This window comes from Canis lupus, chromosome 27 (assembly GCF_011100685.1).
Source record: "Canis lupus familiaris isolate Mischka breed German Shepherd chromosome 27, alternate assembly UU_Cfam_GSD_1.0, whole genome shotgun sequence".
NCBI classification, from domain to species: Eukaryota; Metazoa; Chordata; class Mammalia; order Carnivora; family Canidae; genus Canis; species Canis lupus.
The window spans coordinates 12,742,502-12,766,125 of NC_049248.1; the positions used below are offsets into that span (position 1 = coordinate 12,742,502).

The window sequence follows — 23,624 nt, forward strand, 5'->3', positions numbered from 1 at the left end:
GGCAGAGACACAGGCAAAGGGAGAAGCAAGCTCCATGCCGGGAGCCCAACGCAGGACTCGATCCCGGGACTCCAGGATCGCGCCCTGGGCCAAAGGCAGGCGCCAAACCACTGAGCCACCCAGGGATCCCTCCCTTCCATATTATGATCTACTAATCCTGCTGGATTTTTATTGCCCCAATTAAAAAAACTTTGACAAGTCCAGTAGCTATGCCCTGAGCTCTGGGGCTTGGTGGTAGCGGCTAGCACCGTGCCCTGTGATTATGTACAACTACTACCTCTCTCTAAGAAGGAATAATTCTAGATCAACTGTTTTTTACCTACAAGAAATTGAAATAGAGAAAGTATATATTGATTTTGGCATGATATCTTTATGAACAAGATGGAGAAAGGGTAATGGTAATAAAGTTAGGTGGAGTCCCAAGTCAAACATTCCAAAAGATCTGATCATTTAGAGATGGAGGTCCTTAGCGGTTTTCCACAGGGCTCTGTCTTTGGCTATGTTTGGGTAACACTTTAATCAACCGCTTGTATAAAAAGAAAGCATATTTGTCAAGTTTTGCACATGACATACTAGGAAGGACTGAATAATAAAGCGAGAATGCAGATATATTGCAAAGGACTGGAATCAAGATCCCACACCAAGAGTTTACTTGAATAGACATAAGATGTATTCATAACCCCCCAAATAAATTACACAAATATTGTTGGGAGAGGTTCAGTTTGACAGTAGTTTTCATGAAAACAAGCTGGTAGTTTATGAGACTGACACCCACCCATGATGTAGTTCAGTAGGCAAAGAGCCAGTGCAAACGGAGGCCACACTGGTAAAGTTGTGAAGCTTGGGTCAGGGCAGTGCCATTCCCACCGAATCAGGGGTGCATTACACCACATTGGAATATTAAATCCACTTCCATGCCTCTCACTGTGAGGAAGGAGCTTCTAACAGGGGAGCTATTTCTAGAATTATATGATCTACAGCAGGGGTGATGAAATGGAGCTGTTTCATCTGGAGAGGGCAAGACTTTGCAGGGCACAGTATCATCATCAAGAATATTTGTATGCTTACTCTGTGCCAGCTTCTGTTTGAAGGGCTCTATTTGTGTATTATCATTTGATACTTATAAAAACCTTAGGAGTTATTATGACCATACTCTCCCTTTTGCCTAATACCTACAGAAACGGAAGCCCTAAGATGACATAGCTACCAAGTGATAGGGCTGGAGGGTCAAAGCCACTGGGGGCTGCCTCAGGATTGCCTACGTGTAACCCCATGCTGTCTCTCAGTTGTCTTTAATGATAACAGCATAAAAGAGGTTGCTCAGTGGTTAGAAACTTCAGCAGGGGCAGATCCCAGAAGACCTTCCCACAAAGTGGTGGGTTATCTCCTGTGAGTGGTGTACAAGCTGAGTGATGCTCTGCTGAGGGCGATGTGGGGAACCCTGTGTAGGAGCAGGCCGGGATGGATAAGCTCCAAGGAGTCTTGGAAATTATGAGGTTCTGGACTTTTACTTGCTGTGGTGTCGTTCCCGGGATTGGATTCTAAGAACCATGGAGGGGTTATCAGGTTTACTATACAGTTTTCATCTCCCACATATGCAACCCCAACACTCCCTTAGCCCTCAGGTGAAAATGAAAATGCTTTTCATTATTTGGACACACCCTTACCTATTTGTGTGTTATTTTGGGTTATCATAGTCCGTCCCCTGGCTGGCAGTTTTATTTTACAAAACAATTCCTCATAGCCTTGCTTGGGGCTGGAAGACGCCATGTGAAAACCTTGTATGCTATAGTTAATAACACTTTATTGTGCTGTGATGATCACTGTAGAATCCTTTGCAAAGATACTTGAACTTAATGGAAGACAGTGTGCCCCCTCATGCCTGAGATACATGTGGTCAATGCCTCATACATTGCCCGATTGAGTTCTTTGCACAAAAGCTACCATTTTTTGGGATCCCTGGGTGGCACAGCGGTTTGGCGCCTGCCTTTGGCCCAGGGCGCGATCCTGGAGACCCGGGATCGAATCCCACGTCGGGCTCCCGATGCATGGAGCCTGCTTCTCCCTCTGCCTGTGTCTCTGCCTCTCTCTCTCTCTCTCTCTCTCTCTGTGACTATCATAAATAAATTAAAAAAAAAAAAAGCTACCATTTTTTAAGTACAAAAAAACCCACCACCAACAACAAAACAGGTCCATGTTGCTCTTTGAGGGTGATTCATTGCATAAGAAAGAAACTCATGGTTTGTGTTGCTGAGCAAAATCAAAAAGGTTTTAAAAAAAATCAAAAAGGTTTGTGGGTGATGCTTGCGTAGCGTGTGGTTAGTTATCTGAGTCATAAGCCCATGAACTCTGTGAACACTTGGGAACCGGGGAGCAGGTTACAGGGAGCATCTGACTGTATTTATGTAGCAGAGAGAGAGGGAGGAACACAAGGCTGAGCTGGAAAGAAAGCATAGGGATCGGTTAGGGGGGAGGGGAAGAAAGCTGATAGGTAGGAGGGAGGGTTAGAAAATCAGGCACCTGGCCAAATAACGAAGAAACAAGTATCGCAGGTGAAATGAAAGTTAAGGCCTTAAGAATCAGAAATTCAGGAAAACATGAAGTTACACTTCCCAGAGTGTCACGAGCTATCTGTGCAATTGGGCAACCTCATCCCAGAACCTCTTAGTAAGAGAGGCTATTTTTGCCTCTAAGTTCCAGAAGGCTCCGGATGATGAAAGAGGGGGATAATGTGAGGCGAAGCAGCGTCCAAAAGGGACAGACCCTGGTGTGTGCAGGTGGTTCTTTTGATGACATGGACCAAAACTCTTCCCACCACCCCCTTCAAAGGCATTGGCTGGGTCCTCTGTCCCCTCCTTTTCCTGACACATCTGGAGGCTGTGAACCTGAATACTTTGCCCAGGTGGCTGGTGTGTGTGTGTGTGTTGCATTTTATTTTAACAGGAAATGAGAATAGGAAGAAAAATAGTTCTTTATCAATTTTGCATAAAGGATAAGTGGAGAAGTTTTTAGGCTCTCCAAACATCTTTCCCTACGACGTGTGTGCAGTGTCCCTACTGAGATCCCTACTACGTGTGTGCAGTGTCCACTGGCATACGCACTTGTGCATTCACCTGTACACACAGCACATCTACACATGTATACGCAGCTTAGATGTAACTGTCAGATACAGAGTCCTTTCCGCAGTGAGATGAAACCTTTATCCTTAATCCTATTCATTCTATGTATGCATACATATTATTGTGCCAATAAAAAACATTTTCCAATTAAATCAGTTAAAACAGAAGGTTGTAGATGGTGAAGCAAGAAGGGATGCATGCTACCAGCTGTCCCTTACCTGGGGCCCTTGCTTTCTATGACCTTTCTCATGTACTCTTAGGGTTGTGTCACAATCAAACAGCACTATCTCACTTTTTGGGGCTTCCCAGACCCTTGCTCTTCTCAACCTGTCTCTTCTGCTAGAAATGCATTCCAGTCTGAAAGGCCTTCCTATACATAGTGAAGAAATTTGAAGAGATAACATATTTACCCGGTTGAGGTTAATCCCAGGTAGCTTCCCACGAGCCTGTTTGGTTGGGCCTAAACCCTAAAGCAGGGCCTCTTATTTTCACTTACTGGGGCACTTAGAAGAACATGAATATTTTAAGGTGCACTAGGGTAGATGGATGCTGCTCCTCACTGACAGATGTGGCCAGTCTGGAGCTCTGGTCACCTCAAACCATGCCTGGCTGCCCCCGGGTCTAGGGAATCAACAATTCTCCATCTTGTAATAGACTCACTGCCTCTCTCCCATCCAAGTACTAACCAGGCCCGACCCTGCTTAGCTTCCAAGATTAGATGAGATTGAGCATATTCAGGGTGCCTCTCTCCTGTCTGGTTTGCCAGTCCTTCTTGGGTCTGATCCTGCAAGTTAGATTTCTTGATAGTTTCAATCATCCCCTTCAGAGACAAGTTTTTCCATAAGGCCTCTCCTTGAGGGGCCAACCCCTACATGCCTCCCACTTGGGTCTTGCCCCAGCTCCTCCCAAACCTCTCCAAGCTCTTCTTCATGGCTTTTACACCTCAGTCCAATATGGCTGCCTTTGCGAGGCCTCCACCAGTCAAGGTAATGCTGGTCTCTCACAGTAGCTGGTCTTCAGAGGACCAACCTGTTGTCTTCAGAGTGCTTATAATTTTAAAATTGTATTTATTTGTCTTACTTGTTTCTTCTCTTTTTTCTTCTGTAGGTCTCAGGAAGGCAGGAACTTGCTTTGTATTCCCAGGGCCCAGCATAGTGTCTGCGCATGTAGGAGCATTTGTTGCATGAATGAATATAATTCTGGGGAGAGAGGGATTTTTTTTTGTATGTTTGTCACAGGCTAATTGGGATTATGGTACCTCATTCAGAGAACACCACTCTCAGATTCCCTTTTGTCTGTTCTGGGGTCTCCAATGCCATTTCTCCTGAAATAATTTTGATGAATTTCAGCTGATCAACCATGAGAGTTTTCTTTTCTTTTTTCTTTTTCATATACAAACACTTAAATTCAATGTGATAAAAGCTACTTACAAGCCTGAGGCTTGTAGGAAAGAAAGAAACTTCTTTTGTTGTTGGGTTAAGCACATTTCATCACATCCAAGTTTTATTTCCCTGAGGCTTTTCTTTGTCAAGCTTGGGAAAGTGCTGTTTCCTAGGAGAACCACACAAGAACAAACTTCAAATATAAAAGAGAAAAGCATCCCTCAAAGCAAAAATCAGAGAAGCATTTTAGATTGATCCCCCCTCCCCCAAGATCAATTGCAATCTTTTTTTTTTTTTTCTTTCAAGTGCATTACTTTTCTGAACTGACTCGAACCAAATGGAACAAGAACCTTTTAGTCTGTATAAACCTAACTGGAAATAGATGAGCATGCCAGCAAATAGGCTCGGGAGGGATTTATCTTCCTAAATTTCAAGGTGGTAAGCTGCTTTTGGCAATGTTTTCTCTCAGGAGAACTGAGTGTGTCCTGCGCTGAATATTACGCTGGACAAGGGGAAGAAAGAAGATGTAAATTGGAAACCAAATGTTTCCAGTGACGGAATTGACTCATAAAATTTTTCCATTGATTATGTCACATAAAGCCAATCACTTTCTGCCTTCCTGGGCCAAGCTAGAAAAGCCTGGACAGTCTTTGCTACAAACCAGAGCAAAGAGGGAGACTTTTCTTGTCAACTGAGCAGTGCTTCCCAAACTCACACTATCTTTAGAGTCACATGGGAACTTGTTAAAATGCGGAGTCTTGGGGGCTTCTCCTGGAGGTTCTGATTTAGTAGCTCTGGGTCTGAGAATGAAAGTTTATATTTGGAACAAGTGTTCTAGCTGTTTCTTCTGATTCAGCAGGCTTGAGGAAAGGCATTGGATAGTTAGCCATGTGTTTTCTTTGGTGGATCCACCAATTTTTCCAGGCAAGCTCTAATCACTGCCTCCTGAATCTTTGAATTCTTTCTTTTTTTTTTTTTTTAATTTATTTGTTTGTGAGAGACACACAGAGAGAGAGAGGCAGAGACACAGGCAGAGGGAGAAGCAGGCTCCATGCAGGGAGCCCAAGGTGGGACTCCATCCTGGGTCTCCAGGATCACGCCCTGGGCTGAAGGCGGCGCTGAACTGCTGAGCCACCTGGGCTGCCCTGAATCTTTGAATTCTGAGCCAGAGAAAGACTCTTAGTATGTTCCCTCAGTGCTATGGTTGTGGTTCTGCGAACAGTACTCAGGTCCTCTCTCTGGCGGGATCTTGGTGGATATGCCACTAGGTAAAGGTGGAACTGAATGTCAGGAGAGAGCCCTTTAGGGATGGAATGGCCTTTTCCAGCACTAGATCTCCACCTGGGGCGCCCTCCTTATGTTCCCGGTACAATCACATCCCTCCCCCCCCAACTTCCACCTTAGCCTCTAAGCTCCTTCCTGGGTTTCTGTCTCTACTGGAAGTCCACAGCCTAATGCTCATCGGTGCATTTCCACTTCAAACTCAGCTGGTGCAAGACTAGAGTCATTTGCTTTCCTCTCCACCCCCAGATCTGTTCTTCTCCGGAACCCTTCTTCTTCTGAGTTACCTCTTCTACCAAATAGAATCATCATCTACCCAGTTACCCAGGCCAGGATCCTGACTTCTCCCTCTTCCTGATTCCTTACATCTAATCCCACATATCTGTTTAAGGCAGTGGTTTGCAACCCTGGCTGCAAAACAGAATCATGTGGGAAGATTTTAAAACATACCCATGCCTGGGCTCCACTCCCAGAAGTTCTGGTATAATTGGTCTGTGGTGAGGTCAAGCCATGGAAAGCTTTTAAAATTTCCCAGGTGATTCTAATGTGCAGCCAGGGTTCCCTCTCTGTTCCTGGTCACACCCTTCCACACGAGGCAAATCTGATCAGCAGGGCTGGGGCTAGGGGAAAGAGAATAGCATTTACCTTGGGCACAAAATTCAAGGGAGAATCAAGCCCCCAGTAATCAAGATTGAATAATATGTTGAAAAAATCAAAATTAATGCCCAAAAGTCTATGATAAACAACACATCAACATTTTATAAAAACAGGCTGTTGTGGTTTGTTTGTTTTCCAACCCGCATTATTTCACAACAGGAGCAATTGTTTCAGGCTGCGGTTCCCAGGCCTGTGTGGCTGTCATGTCCCTCCCGAGGGTTTATGAGGATCAACAAAGGCTTGTAAACAGATTGGGCAATGGGTTTAGATTTTTTTCAATGGAGAGTTTCCATTTGGTTCAAAATGTGGGAGATATTTGGATAAGTGCAAACAAGGAGCACTCATTTTGCCTTTTGCCTGAGATCCCAGCACGACTCAACACAGCATGGGCTTCTCACACCCAGGGCTTGATTCCTGCCTTTGGGATATAAGCTCCGTGTGAGCTCACCAAGCCCAGCTCTGCAGCCTCATCTCCTATTGCTGCACCCTGTTGTGCATTTGTGCTCTAGCCATAATAGATGCCTTGTGATTCTCTGGACATATCTTGATTTTGCTTGCAGATAAGCTTTTCCATAGGCACTTTTTCTGCCCCATGGATATGGGTCATTGCAGTCAGCTGAGCAGTTTTTTGTTTCTGTTGTTTTTGTTTTTTGTACTGCGCAGAAACACTTGGCTGAGATGGTGAGTAGAGTTGGAATCTAGCCTTGCTCCACTTACCAAGTCCTGTGTCCTGGCATGAGGCTGCATCCCTGGGCTTGGGGGAAGGTGGGGGCACATTTTCTAATTCATCCACCCACAGGAGGCACATTTTTCTAGTTTGCCCAAAGACTCCCTGCTGGTGGCTGCTCTGAGTATCATTCCCTATATCATCTGTCCCAGGAATTCCTGCCTACCAATTTAAGACTGAGCCCAAGCTTTTGTACTCCACTGTGAAGTCTTCCTTGCCCTCGGTCACTCAGCCAGAGTGGCTCTGTGTTCTAAGTTTCCACCTCACACTCTGTATTCTTTTATGATGACAGCTATCTCAGTGATTGTAATTATGTGAACAAGCATGGAGCCCCATGGCTGGCAGATCAGTTGGGCATATATAACAGTCAAGAACAGGATGGTTCTTCTTTAATCTAAGGATGTCTTTGAAGAGCACTAGAAATATCAGTGGTAAAGGAAAATATTCAGACAACTACCTTCTCCTCCTCCTCCTCCTCCTCCTCCTCCTCCTCCTCCTCCTCCTTCTTCTTCTTCTTCTCCTTCAGGACACCAACAACTGGTTCCTGGCTAATCCAATCAGAATGGGCTGAGGTAACAATTCTGACTGTAGCTTATTTAATAACAGAGTTTTATTTCTTGCTTATACTACATCTTCATCATGGAATCCAGATGGATGGAGCAGCCACTGTTTGAGATACTGCATGCCACCATCATAGAAAGAAATCAAATTCCTGAGGGTCTTGGACTGACAATTTATTGCTTCTGCCTGGCATTGACCTTGGAAGTGACATTGTTTCTGGTCCAATGTATCAGCCAGATTTAGTGTCATGGTTCCGCCCAGCCTCAAAAGTGCAATCCTGCCATGTGCCTGGAGATGGGAGGGTTTGAAAACATTTGGCAAAGAGCACTTATGGCCATCAGAGTTAACATTGTTTTGGTGTTTAGAAAGGAAAGTTATCAATAGCAGGACATGGCGTGATAACAACTGAAGCTAAAAACCAAAAGCGTAGTCTTTTTTGGAAATCTTTCAGTGACATCTCTGCCCATAAATAAAGATTCTTGTGGGGTATGTGTCTATTTCATTTTACAGATGTAGTTCAGATTTTACTGTTAAAAAACAGCAGAGTGGCCATGGCCCAAATGCAGTTTTAGATGACACTCTTAGTATCTTAGAAAGATATATATATATACACATATACATACATATATCTTTATATATGATATAAAATACTGAATAAATATATAAAAATTAAATACATAACTATTGCATGAGTATATATAAACACTAAATACATATAAGCATATAAATATATATGTGCATTTGTGCTCTATACATACACAATTGAATTGTGTGTATATATACACACACAATTGAAATAAATTACCTAATTCATCCAAAAAATCAATGATAGTGGATGTGAAAACCATTTGTAAATTGTAAAGTGCTAACATGTGAAGTGCTGTTTAAAATTAAATTACCATTAGTATAAAGGACTAGTCATCCCAAAGATCCATCTGTTCTAAGATCTTATCCTGCTATGAACATTTCTTTGTTTTTTTCCCCCGAATTTTTATTTGCTTTTAAAGCAAACCCCTCATAATAACAAAGATAGCAAACATTTTTTAAAATGTGAATCAGCTGTAAATTCAAATAAAAAATCAAAACCCTCAGTTTTTCCAGATAGAAATTGCCCTGGGAATAATGCCACTGAGATCGATATTAATGAATTCAAAAATGAATTGCAGATTACCTCTACACAAGGTTCTTCTACACACAAATGAAGTCATTCTTTGAGTGATGCATGACATCAATATTGGAAATTCATCATTCACCTCACCTCTCAGATCTGACAGTTCAAACATCACCATAATCCAATCCCACTGATTTCCTCGAGACTTTCCAGGTAAGGCATTCTAATATTGTCAGCAAAGGATGCATCCTTGTGCTTCCCGAGTCTTCCACTTTGAAGTCCTTTGAATAAATAAATTCTGATTCATGTTAAAATGTAAACTTAATTCTAACTCATCTATCTGTGGAGCAGCAAATATGATCTCTCACAGGAGACCAACAGCTTAGAACTGACCTGAGCTATGAAGACGTTTCCAAGTACTCCACGTAGAAGCCTTTACAGAGATGTCAACCATGTCTTCTCAGAAGTAAAGGTCTTTGTGATTGTTCCCATTGAATGTTAATTGAGAAGCACTTTCTTCAGTGAAAGTACAGAGGCTTTTAAAGTACCAAAGGAAGGAGAAATAGATTTTCTAGTTTATTGCTCATTAATTGTGGGCTTTTAAAATAGATGATTAGGCTTAATCTGAGGAAGAGACTATAGAAGTATCTTCTTTAACCAACTGAGCTTGAAAGAAAAAAAGAGAACCTCGTTCTGCTATAACTTAAGGGCTTGATGTGTGACCACCGTGGGTCCTTATGTCATTAGAGCTAAGTTTCTGGGAAAGGTAGATTTGGAACTGATTGTGGAATGAGGAAAAAAAAGGATAACAAGGCATGAATCTGGCCAATCTGAAGTAGATATAATCCTAGGAAAAGAGATCATTTGTTTAAAAGAAGAGATTCTCTCTTAATAATGGTAGAGTAAGAAAATTTTAGCCTGACCAGACTATAGCTTGAAATAAAACATGTTAACTGGAAGACCTTTTAAGCTTACGGGGAGAGCATGAAATTTAATGTGCAGGGAAACAAATCTTTGATGGTCTTTAGATCAGGAAAAAAATAAGATGAAGGATATATTAACTCTATAGGTATTGTATTAGCATCATGCACTAACTGAGCTAACCAGCCACGTAACACTGGGGAGATATTTTTATAATAAAGGTTTTTACTGATACCCTTCTTTTTGGATAAATAAATAAAGTCAGAAGAGGACTATCTAAAATACTTAAGAGAATAAGCACCTTTCCAATTATACAACCCAGGACATAAAAGTAAATGAGTTTGAATCTTCAAACTGTTGGGCCGACGGGACTGGGGAGCCTGAGGGAAACCTCTAAAATGGCTGATGGAAGGCCAACATTCAGTACATCTACCCACCCCCTTCTCCTTGCAAGTCAAGTAATAAACCGGACACTTAGCAGGCTTACAAAACCTGTGACTGTTGCCCTAGCCAACTGGAAAAAACAAGACCTGGAAGAAGACTGAAACCTGAAAACACCACCAAATAAGGAAACTTCACCCCATATCTCCTTACCAACTCTCCCGCCAAAAACTCCTTATAAACCCTCCTATAACATGTGACCACGTCTGTACCACATGACCAAGCCAGGTGAAGCTGAATGGACCAAGGGTGGGTACAGGACCCATGGGCAGTCAGTTTACAGGCTGATTGTAAATTAAGAGGGCCACTTCCAGAGACCTCCCAGTCAGGAGCAGTGATGATAAGCTGGACCATCTATGGTTTTAATTGGTTTATTAAAATGTGTCTGCCAACTCAACAGAAACCTTTCCTGTCTGCAACACAACATAACACAACAGGATTATGTTGAAGGTGTCCCTGTTGACACTTTTGGGATAAAAATTAGGAGGATCAGTGATGATGATTTTCTTTCTTTTTTTTGTTTTTAAACTTTTAAAAAAAGATTTTATTTATTTTTTTTATTCATGAGACACACACACACACACACACACACACACACAGAGAAGCATAAACACAGGCAGAGGGAGAAGCAGGCTTCATGCAGGGAGCCCGACGTGGGACTCGATCCTGGGTCTCCAGGATCACACCCTGGGCTGAAGGCGGCACTAAACCGCTGAGCCACCCAGGCTGCCCTGATGATGATTTTCTTCCAGATCATGGGTAAGATTCCATGGCTTGTTTTCCCTCTCAAGTTGGGTTCTTTATGTGGTTCACTAAATAGTATGCCCTCTAACGGGTCAGAGTCTTAATGTTAACATTTTCCCTCAATTTTGTATTACCAATAAGGGCAGAAGGTCAAACTCTTTGGTCACTTACCTGTATACTGGTTTTTTCTGAGAACACTGCTCAGGGCACAGATTTTAAAAAGGAGTAGCTACCTGAGTGTAGCAGGAAAATATATGAAATGTTGGAACATTGTGTAGGGAGTGAGCAAGCACTTGAACAGTAGTTGAGGATCCGGATTCTAGTCAATTCTGCCATCTAACAAATCATATTATTCTAGCCAAATCCCTTTCCTCATCTGTAAAAGGAGGCAACTGTGTCCCTGAAATCCTCTACATTGTGCTATCTTCCCCAGAGAAAACATAAGCTCCACCAAAGCAGCACTGTCTGCTTTATCTGCTTAGGGCCCAATCTAAGAACAGCTCCTGGTACCTTGCAGGTGCGAGGAAATACTTGGTGATATTGAACAATTCATGCTGTATGTTGCTCATTAAAAAGGTTTTTTTTTTCATATATGGAGTCTTAGCTATTTTTCAAATTGCTTTGGTCTGAACTATCACATTTGATTGTCAGGGGGTCCACATTGTACTTGTTAACACAGAAATATAGGCATGCCTTGTCGAATGGGAAGAGGAGTGGCTTGTGAGTTGGAAGACTTGGCCTACCACTAACTACTGTGTGTGACTTTGGGGAAGTCTTTCCATTTCTCTAGGTTCTGTTTTCTTATCTGTAAGGTGAGGGGGTTGAATTAGACCCTAAGAAGCCCTCTGGTGGCACACATCTAACTTTGGTCCTGTTATATACAATATATGGGTAATAAGAACAGATGGATCCATTGGGAAGGATGTGGGGCTGCAGGAAGATTGAAGGCAAAGTAATTAGTGCAGAGGCATCAGTTCATTGGAAACATCAAGACAGGCAGACTCAGCTGTTTATATGTAGCACCTAAAATCATTTATGAGCATCAAGTAGGGTGGCTCTTTCTTTGCTGTTACTGGTTTGTCAAAGCAGGTTATTGACCTCAGCCACATCTGCCGCCATACTCACTGTTGCTGGGTGCTAGAACCTTGGAAAAAAGCCTACCAGTTGCAAGCTATGAAATGTCTGTGTTATTTAAAATGCTTAGTCATGAGGATCCCAGGGCTATAACTTTTATCATAAATTCTGGGTCAATCATATTTAGGGGCCCTTTATAAAAAATGACTAGAGGAGTAATCCAGTAGTACATGGCTAGTGCTCTCTATATTTTGTCACATTAACATGACCCTAATTTTTTCAGACCAAGGTCTTTCAGCAACATTAGTAAGAGGTGCCAATTTGTTCTTACATTGCTAAGGAAAGGAGTCTTTCAGTTGCGTGAAGGAAAAAAGAGACACATAGTCAAGGTAGGGTGGCCAGCAAGATTGTAATTATGGTTGAGAGGGTAGTCTTCTGATGAAGGGCCCAGATGGATGGAAAGGGCTAGGAAGCAGGGGAGGAAGGATGAGCCCATACTTTGTTGGCAGCATGACTCTGAGCTCCCCAGTAGCCCATCAGGGCTACATTAGGATGGTCTTCTGGGTCTTCACTATGCATGTTTCCTGTGGACTTTCTTCTTCTGTGTCTTGCTGGGGGCTTGGTTTGGCCAATGGGATGAAACACTCTTGTGTGGGATCAACAGTCTGGAAAAGAAGATATGCCATTGTCAATTTGCTGAGCGAACACAATAACTCTCCACAGCTATGTTTAAAATATCACTTCAGCATCACTTAATCCTTTGTTAATAAAAGGAAAAAAATATTGAGGCTATGCATATCAGAATTTTTTTTATACCACCTTCCCTCTTAATCAGTAACAAGAATCTTTATGCAAGATTCATGACTAGCTGATCACTGGAAATTGAAGTAATCTAAGAAATTCTAGAAAAGATAATATTTTCTCATCATGTTAGTGCCCTCCAGAGGGTTAATTACAGCAAATGATGCATCTCTGTTTTGGTCTGTGTGCCATTCCAGGAAAAGGCTAAGTCTCAGGTAACAGACCAGAAGGATTAGCTAGAGTTGCCTCACATGGTTCATCGAACAAACAGCCTAAGCATGACTTTCACCCTCAGATTTTAGTTATGGAGATAAGGATATAAGAATTACGTCCCAGTTTGGTATTTCTGGCTGCCTGTATTTGTATGCCCTCAAGCTATCATGACACAAACACAAGTTACCTCCAATTCTACTTACTAGTGCTTCTGCTTTTGCCTGAAAGGATTAAAATTGGTTATACCCATCTGGTGATGAGGGTGACAGACCTAGCCCAGTTCTTGGGGCAGCTTGGGCTGCAGGAGCTAGACAGTGACTCAGAGAGGCAGCTGGTGGGGCTCAGGGGATTCATTTAGACAACTGATAAATACTAAAAACAGATCTGACCTCATACATATTTACAATTCCCTGTTGTCCCGAGGGCAAAAAGCAGTAAGCTTGTTCCTCTTCACGCTCTCACAAACCTTTCGAGCTGCCTTTTTCTTTCCAGCGACATTCACTTGTATCAGAGTACATTGTTGATGGTGTGGGAGGGCCTTGGGCAGGGGCAAAGGCATGACTTGCCTTTATTGCACTCCTCCAATATGGATTATATCTGGATGGCTTAAGTTCCACATGCTTGTGGAGATGAGCCTGCCCTACCTCTCCTTTCTCAGGTCAGTAAAGACACCAGAAATGAAGCCTGACAGCTTTCTTAAGGAAGGAGTATTTGCTATGCCCCTCTTTGGTGATGGTAGATGAGCACATTTACCTGCAGCTGAATGGGGGTACCATATGAAGTTAATGCTACATCCTCCTCAGCTCCATCACTGTCTCGGGCTGAAAGCCAAAGGAGGGAAGGGCTTGGGTTAGTGTTAGAGATTCACCTGGAAACAGCACATGAGGACCATGAGAAGACCCAAGGGCTTGCAAAGAGGCTCTTGACCCTTTAAAAAGGAATTCTCACTTGAGGCTGTTTTTTTTTTTTTTTAAATCTATGATTTTAAGAAAGAGTGTTTTTAAAGCTTATGAGGAAGGTTGGCTTTGGATGGCATCTGTGTGTTCAGGAGAGCCACATCTGTGGTTAGTGATTGAAGAGGCTGAACACTGGTCATCACCTTCTAGAGGAAGGGCGCTGCTCACAGTGGGTCAAGGTCTTTGGCCCTGCAGTGTTACCTGTGTGACCTTGCATACCTCACTGTCCTCAACACTAAAATAAAAGGCCTTACCTAGATCAAAGCTCCTTCAGGCTTGATACTCCATAAACTTTGGTTCGGCTTTAAAAAAGCAGACCTAATAAAAAAGATCCCTAGAGACAATTTTATCCCATCACTGAATAATAATCATAATAATAATCACATGCACAGTTATTGGTTTAAGGTCAGGCTTCTCGACAAGACTGTAGGCTCTATGAAGACAGGAGCCATGTCTGCTTTAAGGCCAGGCCCTCGCCTGCATATACATATTTGTTGTTTGATGGTCACAGATGTAGCCATGTCCTAAGTGTTTATGCATAGTGGTTCTCTCACTTACTAGCCGTGTGACCTAGGGCCACATTGTTTAACCTTTGGTTGCCCTTCTTTCTTGATGGGAATAAAAGAGGGATAACAGTGATCATGATAGTAAATCTACTTCATAGGGTTATCTTGAAGATTGAGCCAATCAATATGTATAAGGCTCTTGGAACAGGGCATGATATGTAGAAAACACTATAATGCTGTACTTTGTGTATTTTTATCCATGGTGGTGCTGGTGGTGTGGTCATAACTGATGCTCTGACATCCTCTCCAAATGGTATTTTTTAGAGGGTTGAATCTTAAGAAATATGAAATGCTCTTCTTTCCCTGGAAGCAGAGTGAACTGAATTCTTGGTTTAACTTTGTGCCTTGAGGCAATATGAGACTCCTTCACACTTAGCATTTTGTTGACCAACATTCATCTAACATGCTCATCAGACCAATCATAAATGAGAGAAGCCTCATTCTCCAGCAATCTCCAGCATTCTCCAGCATTAGTTGTTGTTCATGGATTTACCAAAGGGCTGCGTGTTTCTCTCTATTAATCCTGCAACCCCCTCATGGTGTGAAATCTGAGTTGAATGAGGAAGACCTTACATTTATATGGGGAGGGGGCGGGGATGTTATAACCATCATTTAAAGACAAGGAGCCTGACCTTCTAGAGGTTAAGGAGCTTGGTTTGGTCTCAAAGTTGGAAGGAAGCAGAGGTGAGTCTCAAAGGCAGAACATCCAGATCCTGCCTTCTTTCTGCTACCCTCATGCTGCCCAATTATTTCATGCTCCCTGGATCTTTAGGAATGTCAAATCCTTGCCTTCTCTGCCCTCAGACCAAACAAATCCTGCCCAGACTCATTGTCTTCTTCCCTACTCCATGCGACTTCTCTCTCTGTAACCTGTTGCTCTTGAGGGTGATAAAACAGCAGTTTTGCAATTTGTTCCTGCAAAAGAACAAATAGAAATTACACTGCTTGGGACTATTGAAATTGGTTTCTTCTAGGAAGGGGGGAAATGCCTTGAAGAAAAAAAATGCTGAGAATTGTCAAAAAGGACTGTCCAGCAAAAGCTGGTACTTGCTATAGGGAAAACAATCCAAAGGGACTTCAGTTTGCAGGTACATTCTCTTGGTTCATGTCATTTTATAGTTATTGACTTCTTTTTACACTGCACAGACTCATTATTTTTATCTTAATATCTTCAAAAAGACTCAGACTGGCTTTGTCTGTACACCTTCAGACAACGGACAGAAATAAATGCCCACAGCAGTGTGATACTTTAAAATATACATGGGTCTTGATTTTAGCAAACTTGATATAACAATACACTAAGTAAAACAGATAAAGTAAGCAATAATCCAAACAGAAGCTTTCCCTTGATTTAAAAAAAAAAAAGATTCATAGCTGATACTTTATATTTTGGATCTCCATGAATTAGATCACATTTAAAATTCTCAGTTACAAGGGCAACTGAGTTTTTAAAAGTGCAATCAATATACAGCTCTCTAGGAACACATTTATAATACAGGGCCAAGTATATTTACTCCTATTTGTTTGGTGTCCTGTAGTAACATGCTTGAATGCATTTTCATTCTCCACCCGGATGTTTTTATATCTTGGAATTAAGTCCATAAGCCACTTCAGGAAGATAAAGCCTAATCCTCTTTTGAAAGACTCGCAGGGAAGTAGAGTCCTTAATCCCCTTTGCTGATCTATTTCTGTGTTTACCGACTCTTATTTTCACATTTAATCTAAATCCTTCATGCTTTGGGTTGAGTTCATTTCTACATGTTGTCTGTATTTGGAGATATAAAGCAACAGGGCCACAGCCTCTTGGAGAGAGGTTTCCATACTGGTGAAATTCCCTGCTGATCTTTTCTTGTTTTATTCTTCTTTCAGATGGATAATACTGGCCCCACAACCTTGTGGTAAATTAAATAATTATGTGACTGGAGTCACAGCTACAAGCAGTAGTAATCAGAACAGTAGTAATCAGAATGCGACTTCTCTCTCTGTAACCTGTTGCTCTTGAGGGTGATAAAACAGCAGTTTTACTACTAGAATTAGTAGTAATCAGAACAGTCACATGACAAATGGATGTCTCATGGACTCAAAATGTCACATTTTGGTATAGAGTTTAGAGAAAGAACTTGAACAGTCTACGAGGAAGGTATATTAAGAACTACCACTTGTCTCATTGTCTTAACGTTTCCATATTGGTCTGATGCTATAACCCTTAATTATCTTTGTGGTTCTCCCTTAGACTCCCCAAATTGCTCACACTTCTCATTGGTGGATCCCAGAACTGGAATGGGTATTCTCGTTGGAGACTGACCAATGCCAAGCACAAGAGCCTGATGGATCTTGCTGACCACATGTCTGCTTACATGGCACTAGGACTGTTTTCAGAGCCAATGAAAACAAAGACAGTGGTAAGCCGCTTTCCTCCCTCCAGTTTGTGACCTATGGTACACGGGGTTTTTCAGGTTCCTGTTATCACACTCTACTTGTCTGGCTCTTATCTATCTTGCATTGTATTTTTTTCCTGAGCTTGGTGTCATCCTGTATTTTGTACTGAGTTTTCATCGTTCTTCTTATTTTTGATATTTGTATCTTTCCCAGGTGACCTAAATTCTGATTCTGTTGGCCAAGTTTAAGTTTCTGGTTATTCTGCCCAATTTGAAGAGCAATCTGTATCTTTTTTACTACATTACTGATTTATTTTTTATTTTTTTTAAAAACACCAAACTACATCGACAATGACTGTCACTGGAAGGCTATTTCCTGCTCAGAAATGGATTTTCTAACCATACTCAAGTAACAAGGATAGGACCAGGAAATGTGCTTTTGCAAACCTTAACTCTTCCACCAAGACACTCTTGAAAACACTTGGAACACTTGTGTCTTCGGATATAGAATATCAATCATTACAAATCCCAGTATGTTTGAAGTATCATAAAACTCTAAAAATTCCTCTCTCTTTTTTCCTCTGACTTTTGTGTCCTGGAAACATACGACAACCATAACACGAACACAAGAAGTTTTACCCTAACTTCTGGTGAGAACCATGAAAAGTAGTTTCAGGGATTGACTCTGCAATTCTGCCACAAACCTTAGTGATCTGATGATGCACCAGCAACAGGAAAAGAGAAACTGTTCTAGGAAGGATGTATAGCCTCAATTTCCGACTCTGTCAACTGCACTGAAAAGAATTAATGGGTGCATCTATCTGAGCAGCATTTAATTTGAATGTGTAATTAGCCAGAGATTACAGCTCAAAAAAAGTGTATATGCTTAAAGGGAAGGCTTCTATTAATTTTTTTGAGCCTGGTGAACATTATGTGTGCTATACAATATATAAGATAACATAATTTTTACACATTATAAATAAATTGTGAGGAATCGGATGCCTATTAAGACACAAAAATTGATGTAAAATTTTGATATCGGGTTATGAACAATAGGCCAGATGTTTTAGAAAGGAATGAATGAGTTTTGACATATTTCTAGATAACCAGAATTAGTCACTATTTTTCACAGGTTGTTAGGGTCCAAGCATTTTTGTTGTCATGGTTAATATATTTTATTCATTAACAAAGTATAGTCAGATGGCTTGGTCTTACATCATGATAAAAATCTGACCAGAAATTTTTATGAAAATGTTACCTAAGCAAGTTGCTTTATTTCTATTAATGATTACACATCTGAGCCTTTATTAGAATTGTGATTCAGTGGCTCTTCACCTTTTGTAAACCTTGAAGGCTTTCAAGCAATAAATGGTTTGAAAAGTAGAAATCCAGAAGTTATGGGGCTTTGTGACGTTAATGAGGTGATGAGTCCTATGAATCAGTTTATTATGATGTTTGGGCAAATTAACTTCAAGACTTAAAATTTAAAAAAAATGTCAATTGCTGTTGCCAAGATTGACTTTTGCACTTGATAGCCCAAACATCTGGACTTAGCATCATATGTCATGCAATTGCGTGGTCCAAGCCTAATTTGGGGCTGGTTAACTCACTTTATAGTGAGTGCCTTTCTTTACCCAGCGTGAGCACTCAGAGCCACACCCTCTTTATTTAGGCCCTTTGATTCATTTCTGTCTTGGTCTCTTCCCCATAAATCTCTGTATTTTGGAAGAACTGATTTTTCATAAAAGTTTAACATTGATTCTGGCTGTCTTTATCTCCATCCTGGAACTCTTAAGTCACCCATCAAAATTGTGACCATTTCTTTATTGTTCCCTCTTGGTTCATCCTGTTTCTCGATTTCTCTCCTGTTTCTCCCATAGGAGAGCCTCCCTGCTCCCTAAATCCCCTGGGAAAGTACCTCGTGAGAGTTCTTGGTTCTCCACTCTGAAGCTGCATTGGTAGGCTGGGGCTGGGCAGGCATTGCCTGGTAAGGGGCAGTTTTGCCTGCTGGATCTGTAGAGAATGCAGAGCTCAGGTATGATGTACAGCAGCAGGAAGACCCATGCGTTGGTGACCAGGGCAATACAGATGACAGGGTCATCCCACTGGGGCTGCCGCTGGAGCTGTGGGTTGCCTCTCAGGAGCATGGAGATCCACACTACCCAGATGATGATGGAGATGAGCACAGTGACAAAGATGAGCCTTCCATGTTGTTTCCAGTTCTCACAAGGGCCACAGAAAGTGGCTTTGGAGATGAAGAATGTGAGGGCCATCAGGAAGAGGACATAGACCAGGAGTACAACAAAGTCCACATTGAGCTGACAGGGTGTCATATGCATAAACATCATACCTCTGGTCATCATGAGAGTCACGTACTCAATGGCAATGATTACCTGCAACAAGCTGACACCAATAGCAATGCACAGAATTGTCGTCCAAGAGAAGGAGACTCTACCCCGGACCAGCTTCACCAGGTTGGAGGCATGAGCCAAGAGGCATGAGAAACAGAGAGCAAAGAGAACCCCAAAGAGGAAGTAGCGTACGGGGGCAGTTTGCTGATTGAATTGAGCGATGAAGGCAAATGCAAGGCTAAAGAGTCCCAGCACACCCAAGAGGAAGAGGAACTGAGTGGGGAGGGTATTCCACAGGCTGCAGTCTTGAACTCTTCGCAGGAGGAAGAGATATGCCAAGAGTAGTATGATTGTAACCACTATGCCGATTATCGCCAGGGACTCGAGAACAATGCTCCATGCTCCCTCGTTGTCACAGACAAAATAATAGTCCTCAGTGGACTTGATGCAGTCCTCATACATGGTGACTTGTAGGTGGACCTCACGAGAATGGATTTCTGTTTCCCTGCAGGAGAAAGATGAGACAAACTCCTGACTATATCTACACACAAGAATGCCTGTTAGGTAGTCCTATTTGGCCACTATAATGTCTTTCACTCCCAACTATGAAATTGCCCCGAACTATCAAACCCTTAAAACTCTCTTAGCTGCATCTTGCTGGGAAAAGCAGAAAACTCTTCACTTGGAGCTTCCAGATACTTCATCCATCTTCATGTCACAGTTTGCATCAAGGCTTTTCGAAAACTAAGACAAAACCTTTTTCATAAAATGGGGTGTGTGACCACGTTTGCATGGTTGACAAGATTCCAGCTATATCAGGCTCCAGAACAAAGGTTGTCAACATTAATGGATCTTTGGATCATTGAAAACACTACTGCACTGCCTGAAGGAGATAGGCAGGTAATTTTTCCTCATAGTTCTTTTTTTTCTTTTTTTTTTTTTCTTTTTCTTTTTTTTTTTTTTTTTTTTTCTTTTTCTTTTTTTTTTTTTTTTTTTCCTCATAGTTCTAATGACTGTTCCTTCTTTTGATTTAAGTCAACCTAACACAACACGTTCTTGCTAAATATCTACTATTTGGTCATCAAAGAATTATACAAAATGGTCCCTGCCTTCAGATAACTTTTTCAACAGTCGAGCCCCAAAATCTATGTCTTTACTGAGGTTGCCTAGGAAAAAATCCCACATATTCATTAGGAATAAAGTACTTTGCAATTGAATACTCCTACCTGGATTCCTCTTCATTTATTCCCAGACCAGCTGGCTGGAGCAATTCGGGTTTACAGCTAAGGGCATGGGCCCTGAATTCCGACTTACCTTCTCTGTGTCCACACTGGAAGTTGAGGCTGTAGTGCCTGCGAGGTTGTAACTGCCAATGAGTAAGAAGGAGACAATCTCAGCTTCTTTAATCTCTCCCCAAATGGGCGGAAGGAGTGGAGGCCCTCACTCAGTTCCTGCAGTGCCTATAAAAAGAACCGGAAGGTCAGAAAGACACACCTATTCCAGTTTCACAGCAACTTTTCTACAGAGATTTCTTTGGTGAGAATAATTATTTTTTAGTCTAATGCTAACCAGAGGCACCTTGGCCTTGGGGGTTCCTGAAGGTGACTTTAGGAAAGACTGCTTCCTCTCCGTATGCTCCACTGTGTTTAGGAAGCCTCAAGAAGCCCTCACATTGGCTGTTATGTGAGGACACTTCATTCTTCTTCTGACCTACTCCCTAGAGAGCCATCTCTGGAGTCTTCCCCACAGCTTGATTTTGATTGTGAGAGCCAAAAGAGCATCTGTTCAACAAAGGAATGAGTTTTACTGGGCCATAAAGAAGGCTCCTGTGCATTTAAAGGACTGGTGGTTGGAAAAATTGTGTAAGAGGGGACATTTGTCTTCTCTACTACTCTCTCTTCCTCTCTATTAGAAGTCTTTCCTCGGGCTTTGGCTGTCCATCAGGTGTGGGCATCTACATGGACCAGCTTCTGGTTATGCCAAAGATTTTGGTGTAATTTCCCTTTATCCTTCCTCACTTCATCCCCATCAGAATGCACTTGCTCTGGGTTTTATTCCATTGGGGTCCCCATCCCAGGGGCCAAGATAGAACTCACAGTTGAATTTACCAGCTGATACCGCTGAGTGAAGTAAGTCAATCGGAGAAGTACAAACATTATATGTTCTCATTCATTTGGGGAATATAAATAATAGTGAAAGGGAATATAAGGGAAGGGAGAAGAAATGTGTGGGAAATATCAGAAAAGGAGACAGAACGTAAAGACTGCTAACTCTGGGAAATGAACTAGGGGTGGTAGAAGGGGAGGAGGGTGGGGGGTGGGAGTGAATGGGTGATGGGCACTGGGGGTTATTCTGTATGTTGGTAAATTGAACACCAATAAAAAATAAATTAAAAAAAAATTCCTTTCCTCCTGTGACAGCGTGTAATGAAGCTCAGAGTAGTGTTCAGCCTATACTGACTGCACCCCTACTTCCCCAATTTACTCCTTGGTTCTTTCCCTGGATATTTGCATTTTGACAGAGGACTTACAGAGACCCCAAATCAGTACCTGTTGTCGGGGTTCAAGTCACCTGTGTGATCTGACCCTATCTTTCTCATCCAATGTATTTCTTTCAGGCCTCCTGGCTCTATGGTTTATCCAGGTTGGCTTTCCCACTGCATCATAAAGAAACAGCTCCTGTCTGCTTGCCTTCTCTTAGATGTTGTCCATGGTCTGAATTGCCATTTGCTTATTCCCACTGATCCTGTTTTCTGACCTAATACTTTCCCTACCTCTAAGATTTAGCTCTTACCTACTCTGAGCTTTCCTGCCTTCCCTGATCTCTGGAGCCCTCACCGATTACTTCCTACCACCAACGCCACAGCATCTTGGGTCTGTGCTGTTCACAACTCTGGAAGCTATATTTTCTGCCCATTTTTTGCATCAATTTTTAGTAAAGAAAACAGTAAATGAATTAAAAATAGTAACAAGCAATAAATTTATTAATTTATTTTATTTGTATTAGCCTCACCTCCTTGATGAGATTTACAGCTGTTTGAGGGGGCAGGTTCCACATTTTATTCCCTCATAGCACCTGGCCCTGAGGGGACAACCTTCCAGGTGATGGGTGGGCTGCTCAGCTGAAGGAAGGAGTCTAATGATAGAATTCCAGGTCTTGTGAAGGTATGTTTTAGCAGTGTGGTTTTCCAACAGATGCTTTTTAATGGGAACCACCTGCAAATAAGTCAGGACCTTAACAAACCCCAGATGAATTCATTCTGAAGTGGTGTTCTATCTTTAGAGACTCCTCAACTTTAAAGAGCCATTTCTTTCCTCTTTGAGAGAAGAATATTTTAGGGAGGAGAGTCCTCTCCTTTACTTGCTTTAGGCATAATTGTGGTTTGTTGGAAACTGTAAAAGCTAATCTAAAGTTTACATTAAGGGTGAAGAGTTTTTCTAGGTGATGAAATGTGACATCCGTGAGAATTTGCTCAAAGAGCCTAATGAGTGGTTAAATTGCTGTCTGTAGAACAGTAGAGGATTTTCCATTTAATTCCTCCAGAGAACTGTTCTGGTGACCCCTTCCCCACCTCCTCCCTTCCAGTTAGTTACCACTCATGGCCACTCCTCACTGTGGTGATATTTCCATTTCTGGCATACTTGTCTTCTAAGGAGATTCTTTGTGACCTTGATGGCTTGAGGCAGATGAATTAATGGGTTAATGACCACAAAGCCCTTTGAGGACCTTAGATAAAAGAGCTTGTCTCAGGTACTAATTATTGCTATTCTAAAATCTAGGGTCATGGAATTAACCCATCTGCTGCTAGGCCTTAAGGAAATGAAGGCCTCCTTTGCCTACACACATCCACATTACTCATGTCTCCTTTCTTTTGGCTTTTATGTGGCAACAGCATCACACCAAACAGCCCAGATATGGCTTTGATGAATCCAAGTATATTGATTATAACAAGTCCAATAAAAATGAAGACAAAACAGTCAAAAGGCCAAACGCCTTTTGCCAAACACCAATTTGTGTTGTCCCCTTCTTCCAGAAACAGAACTGGAGGGAATGTTAGAGGTTACCTAGTCTAACCCTTCCATTAATAATTAATAATAAGAAGGCCGATATTATAACATGATGAATTTCATAATAAGGAGGCAGAGGCCCAGAGAGATGAAGAGATGTACCGAAGGTAGAGAATGTTAGACGGGACAGCCAGGGTTGTCTGGCTGTTGGAATATTCTTGGCACTATCCCAGGTTGCCTTCCTGACCCTTCCCATCTCAGGAGGACAAGCCTTGAAAGAGACAAGCACTGAGACATGACATGTGGGTCATGACCATAAAAGAAAGAAAAAGCA

General features: G+C 42.0%; 1 protein-coding gene across 2 annotated transcripts; it reads right to left on the bottom strand.

The window, feature by feature from the left end:
• Positions 1–12,416: 12,416 nt before the first annotated feature.
• On the bottom strand, positions 12,417–20,780 carry GPRC5D (G protein-coupled receptor class C group 5 member D). Of its 2 annotated transcripts, XM_038576138.1 has the most exons (4): positions 20,598–20,780; positions 18,851–19,788; positions 13,786–13,853; positions 12,417–12,683 (listed from the first exon to the last, which is right to left on the bottom strand). In XM_038576138.1, exons 2-4 carry the CDS (start codon positions 19,743–19,745, stop codon positions 12,561–12,563), a joined length of 1,086 nt encoding a protein of 361 aa, XP_038432066.1. In that variant the 5' UTR covers positions 19,746–19,788; positions 20,598–20,780; the 3' UTR covers positions 12,417–12,560. The 2 variants fall into 2 exon arrangements, with proteins under 2 accessions (XP_038432066.1, XP_038432067.1); XM_038576139.1 differs by lacking the exon at positions 13,786–13,853 and having other exon boundaries at positions 20,598–20,774.
• Positions 20,781–23,624: the final 2,844 nt, after the last annotated feature.

Coding starts and splice junctions, on each gene's coding strand:
- GPRC5D (XM_038576138.1), bottom strand. CDS start 19,745: ATGTATGAGGACTGCATCAAGTCCACTGAGGACTATTATTTTGTCTGT. Junction 13,854..18,850: donor GAACCAAGAACTCTCACGAG/GTACTTTCCCAG, acceptor TTTGGCTTTCAG/CCCGAGACAGTGATGGAGCT. Junction 12,684..13,785: donor GTACCCCCATTCAGCTGCAG/GTAAATGTGCTC, acceptor CTTCTTTTCCAG/ACTGTTGATCCCACACAAGA.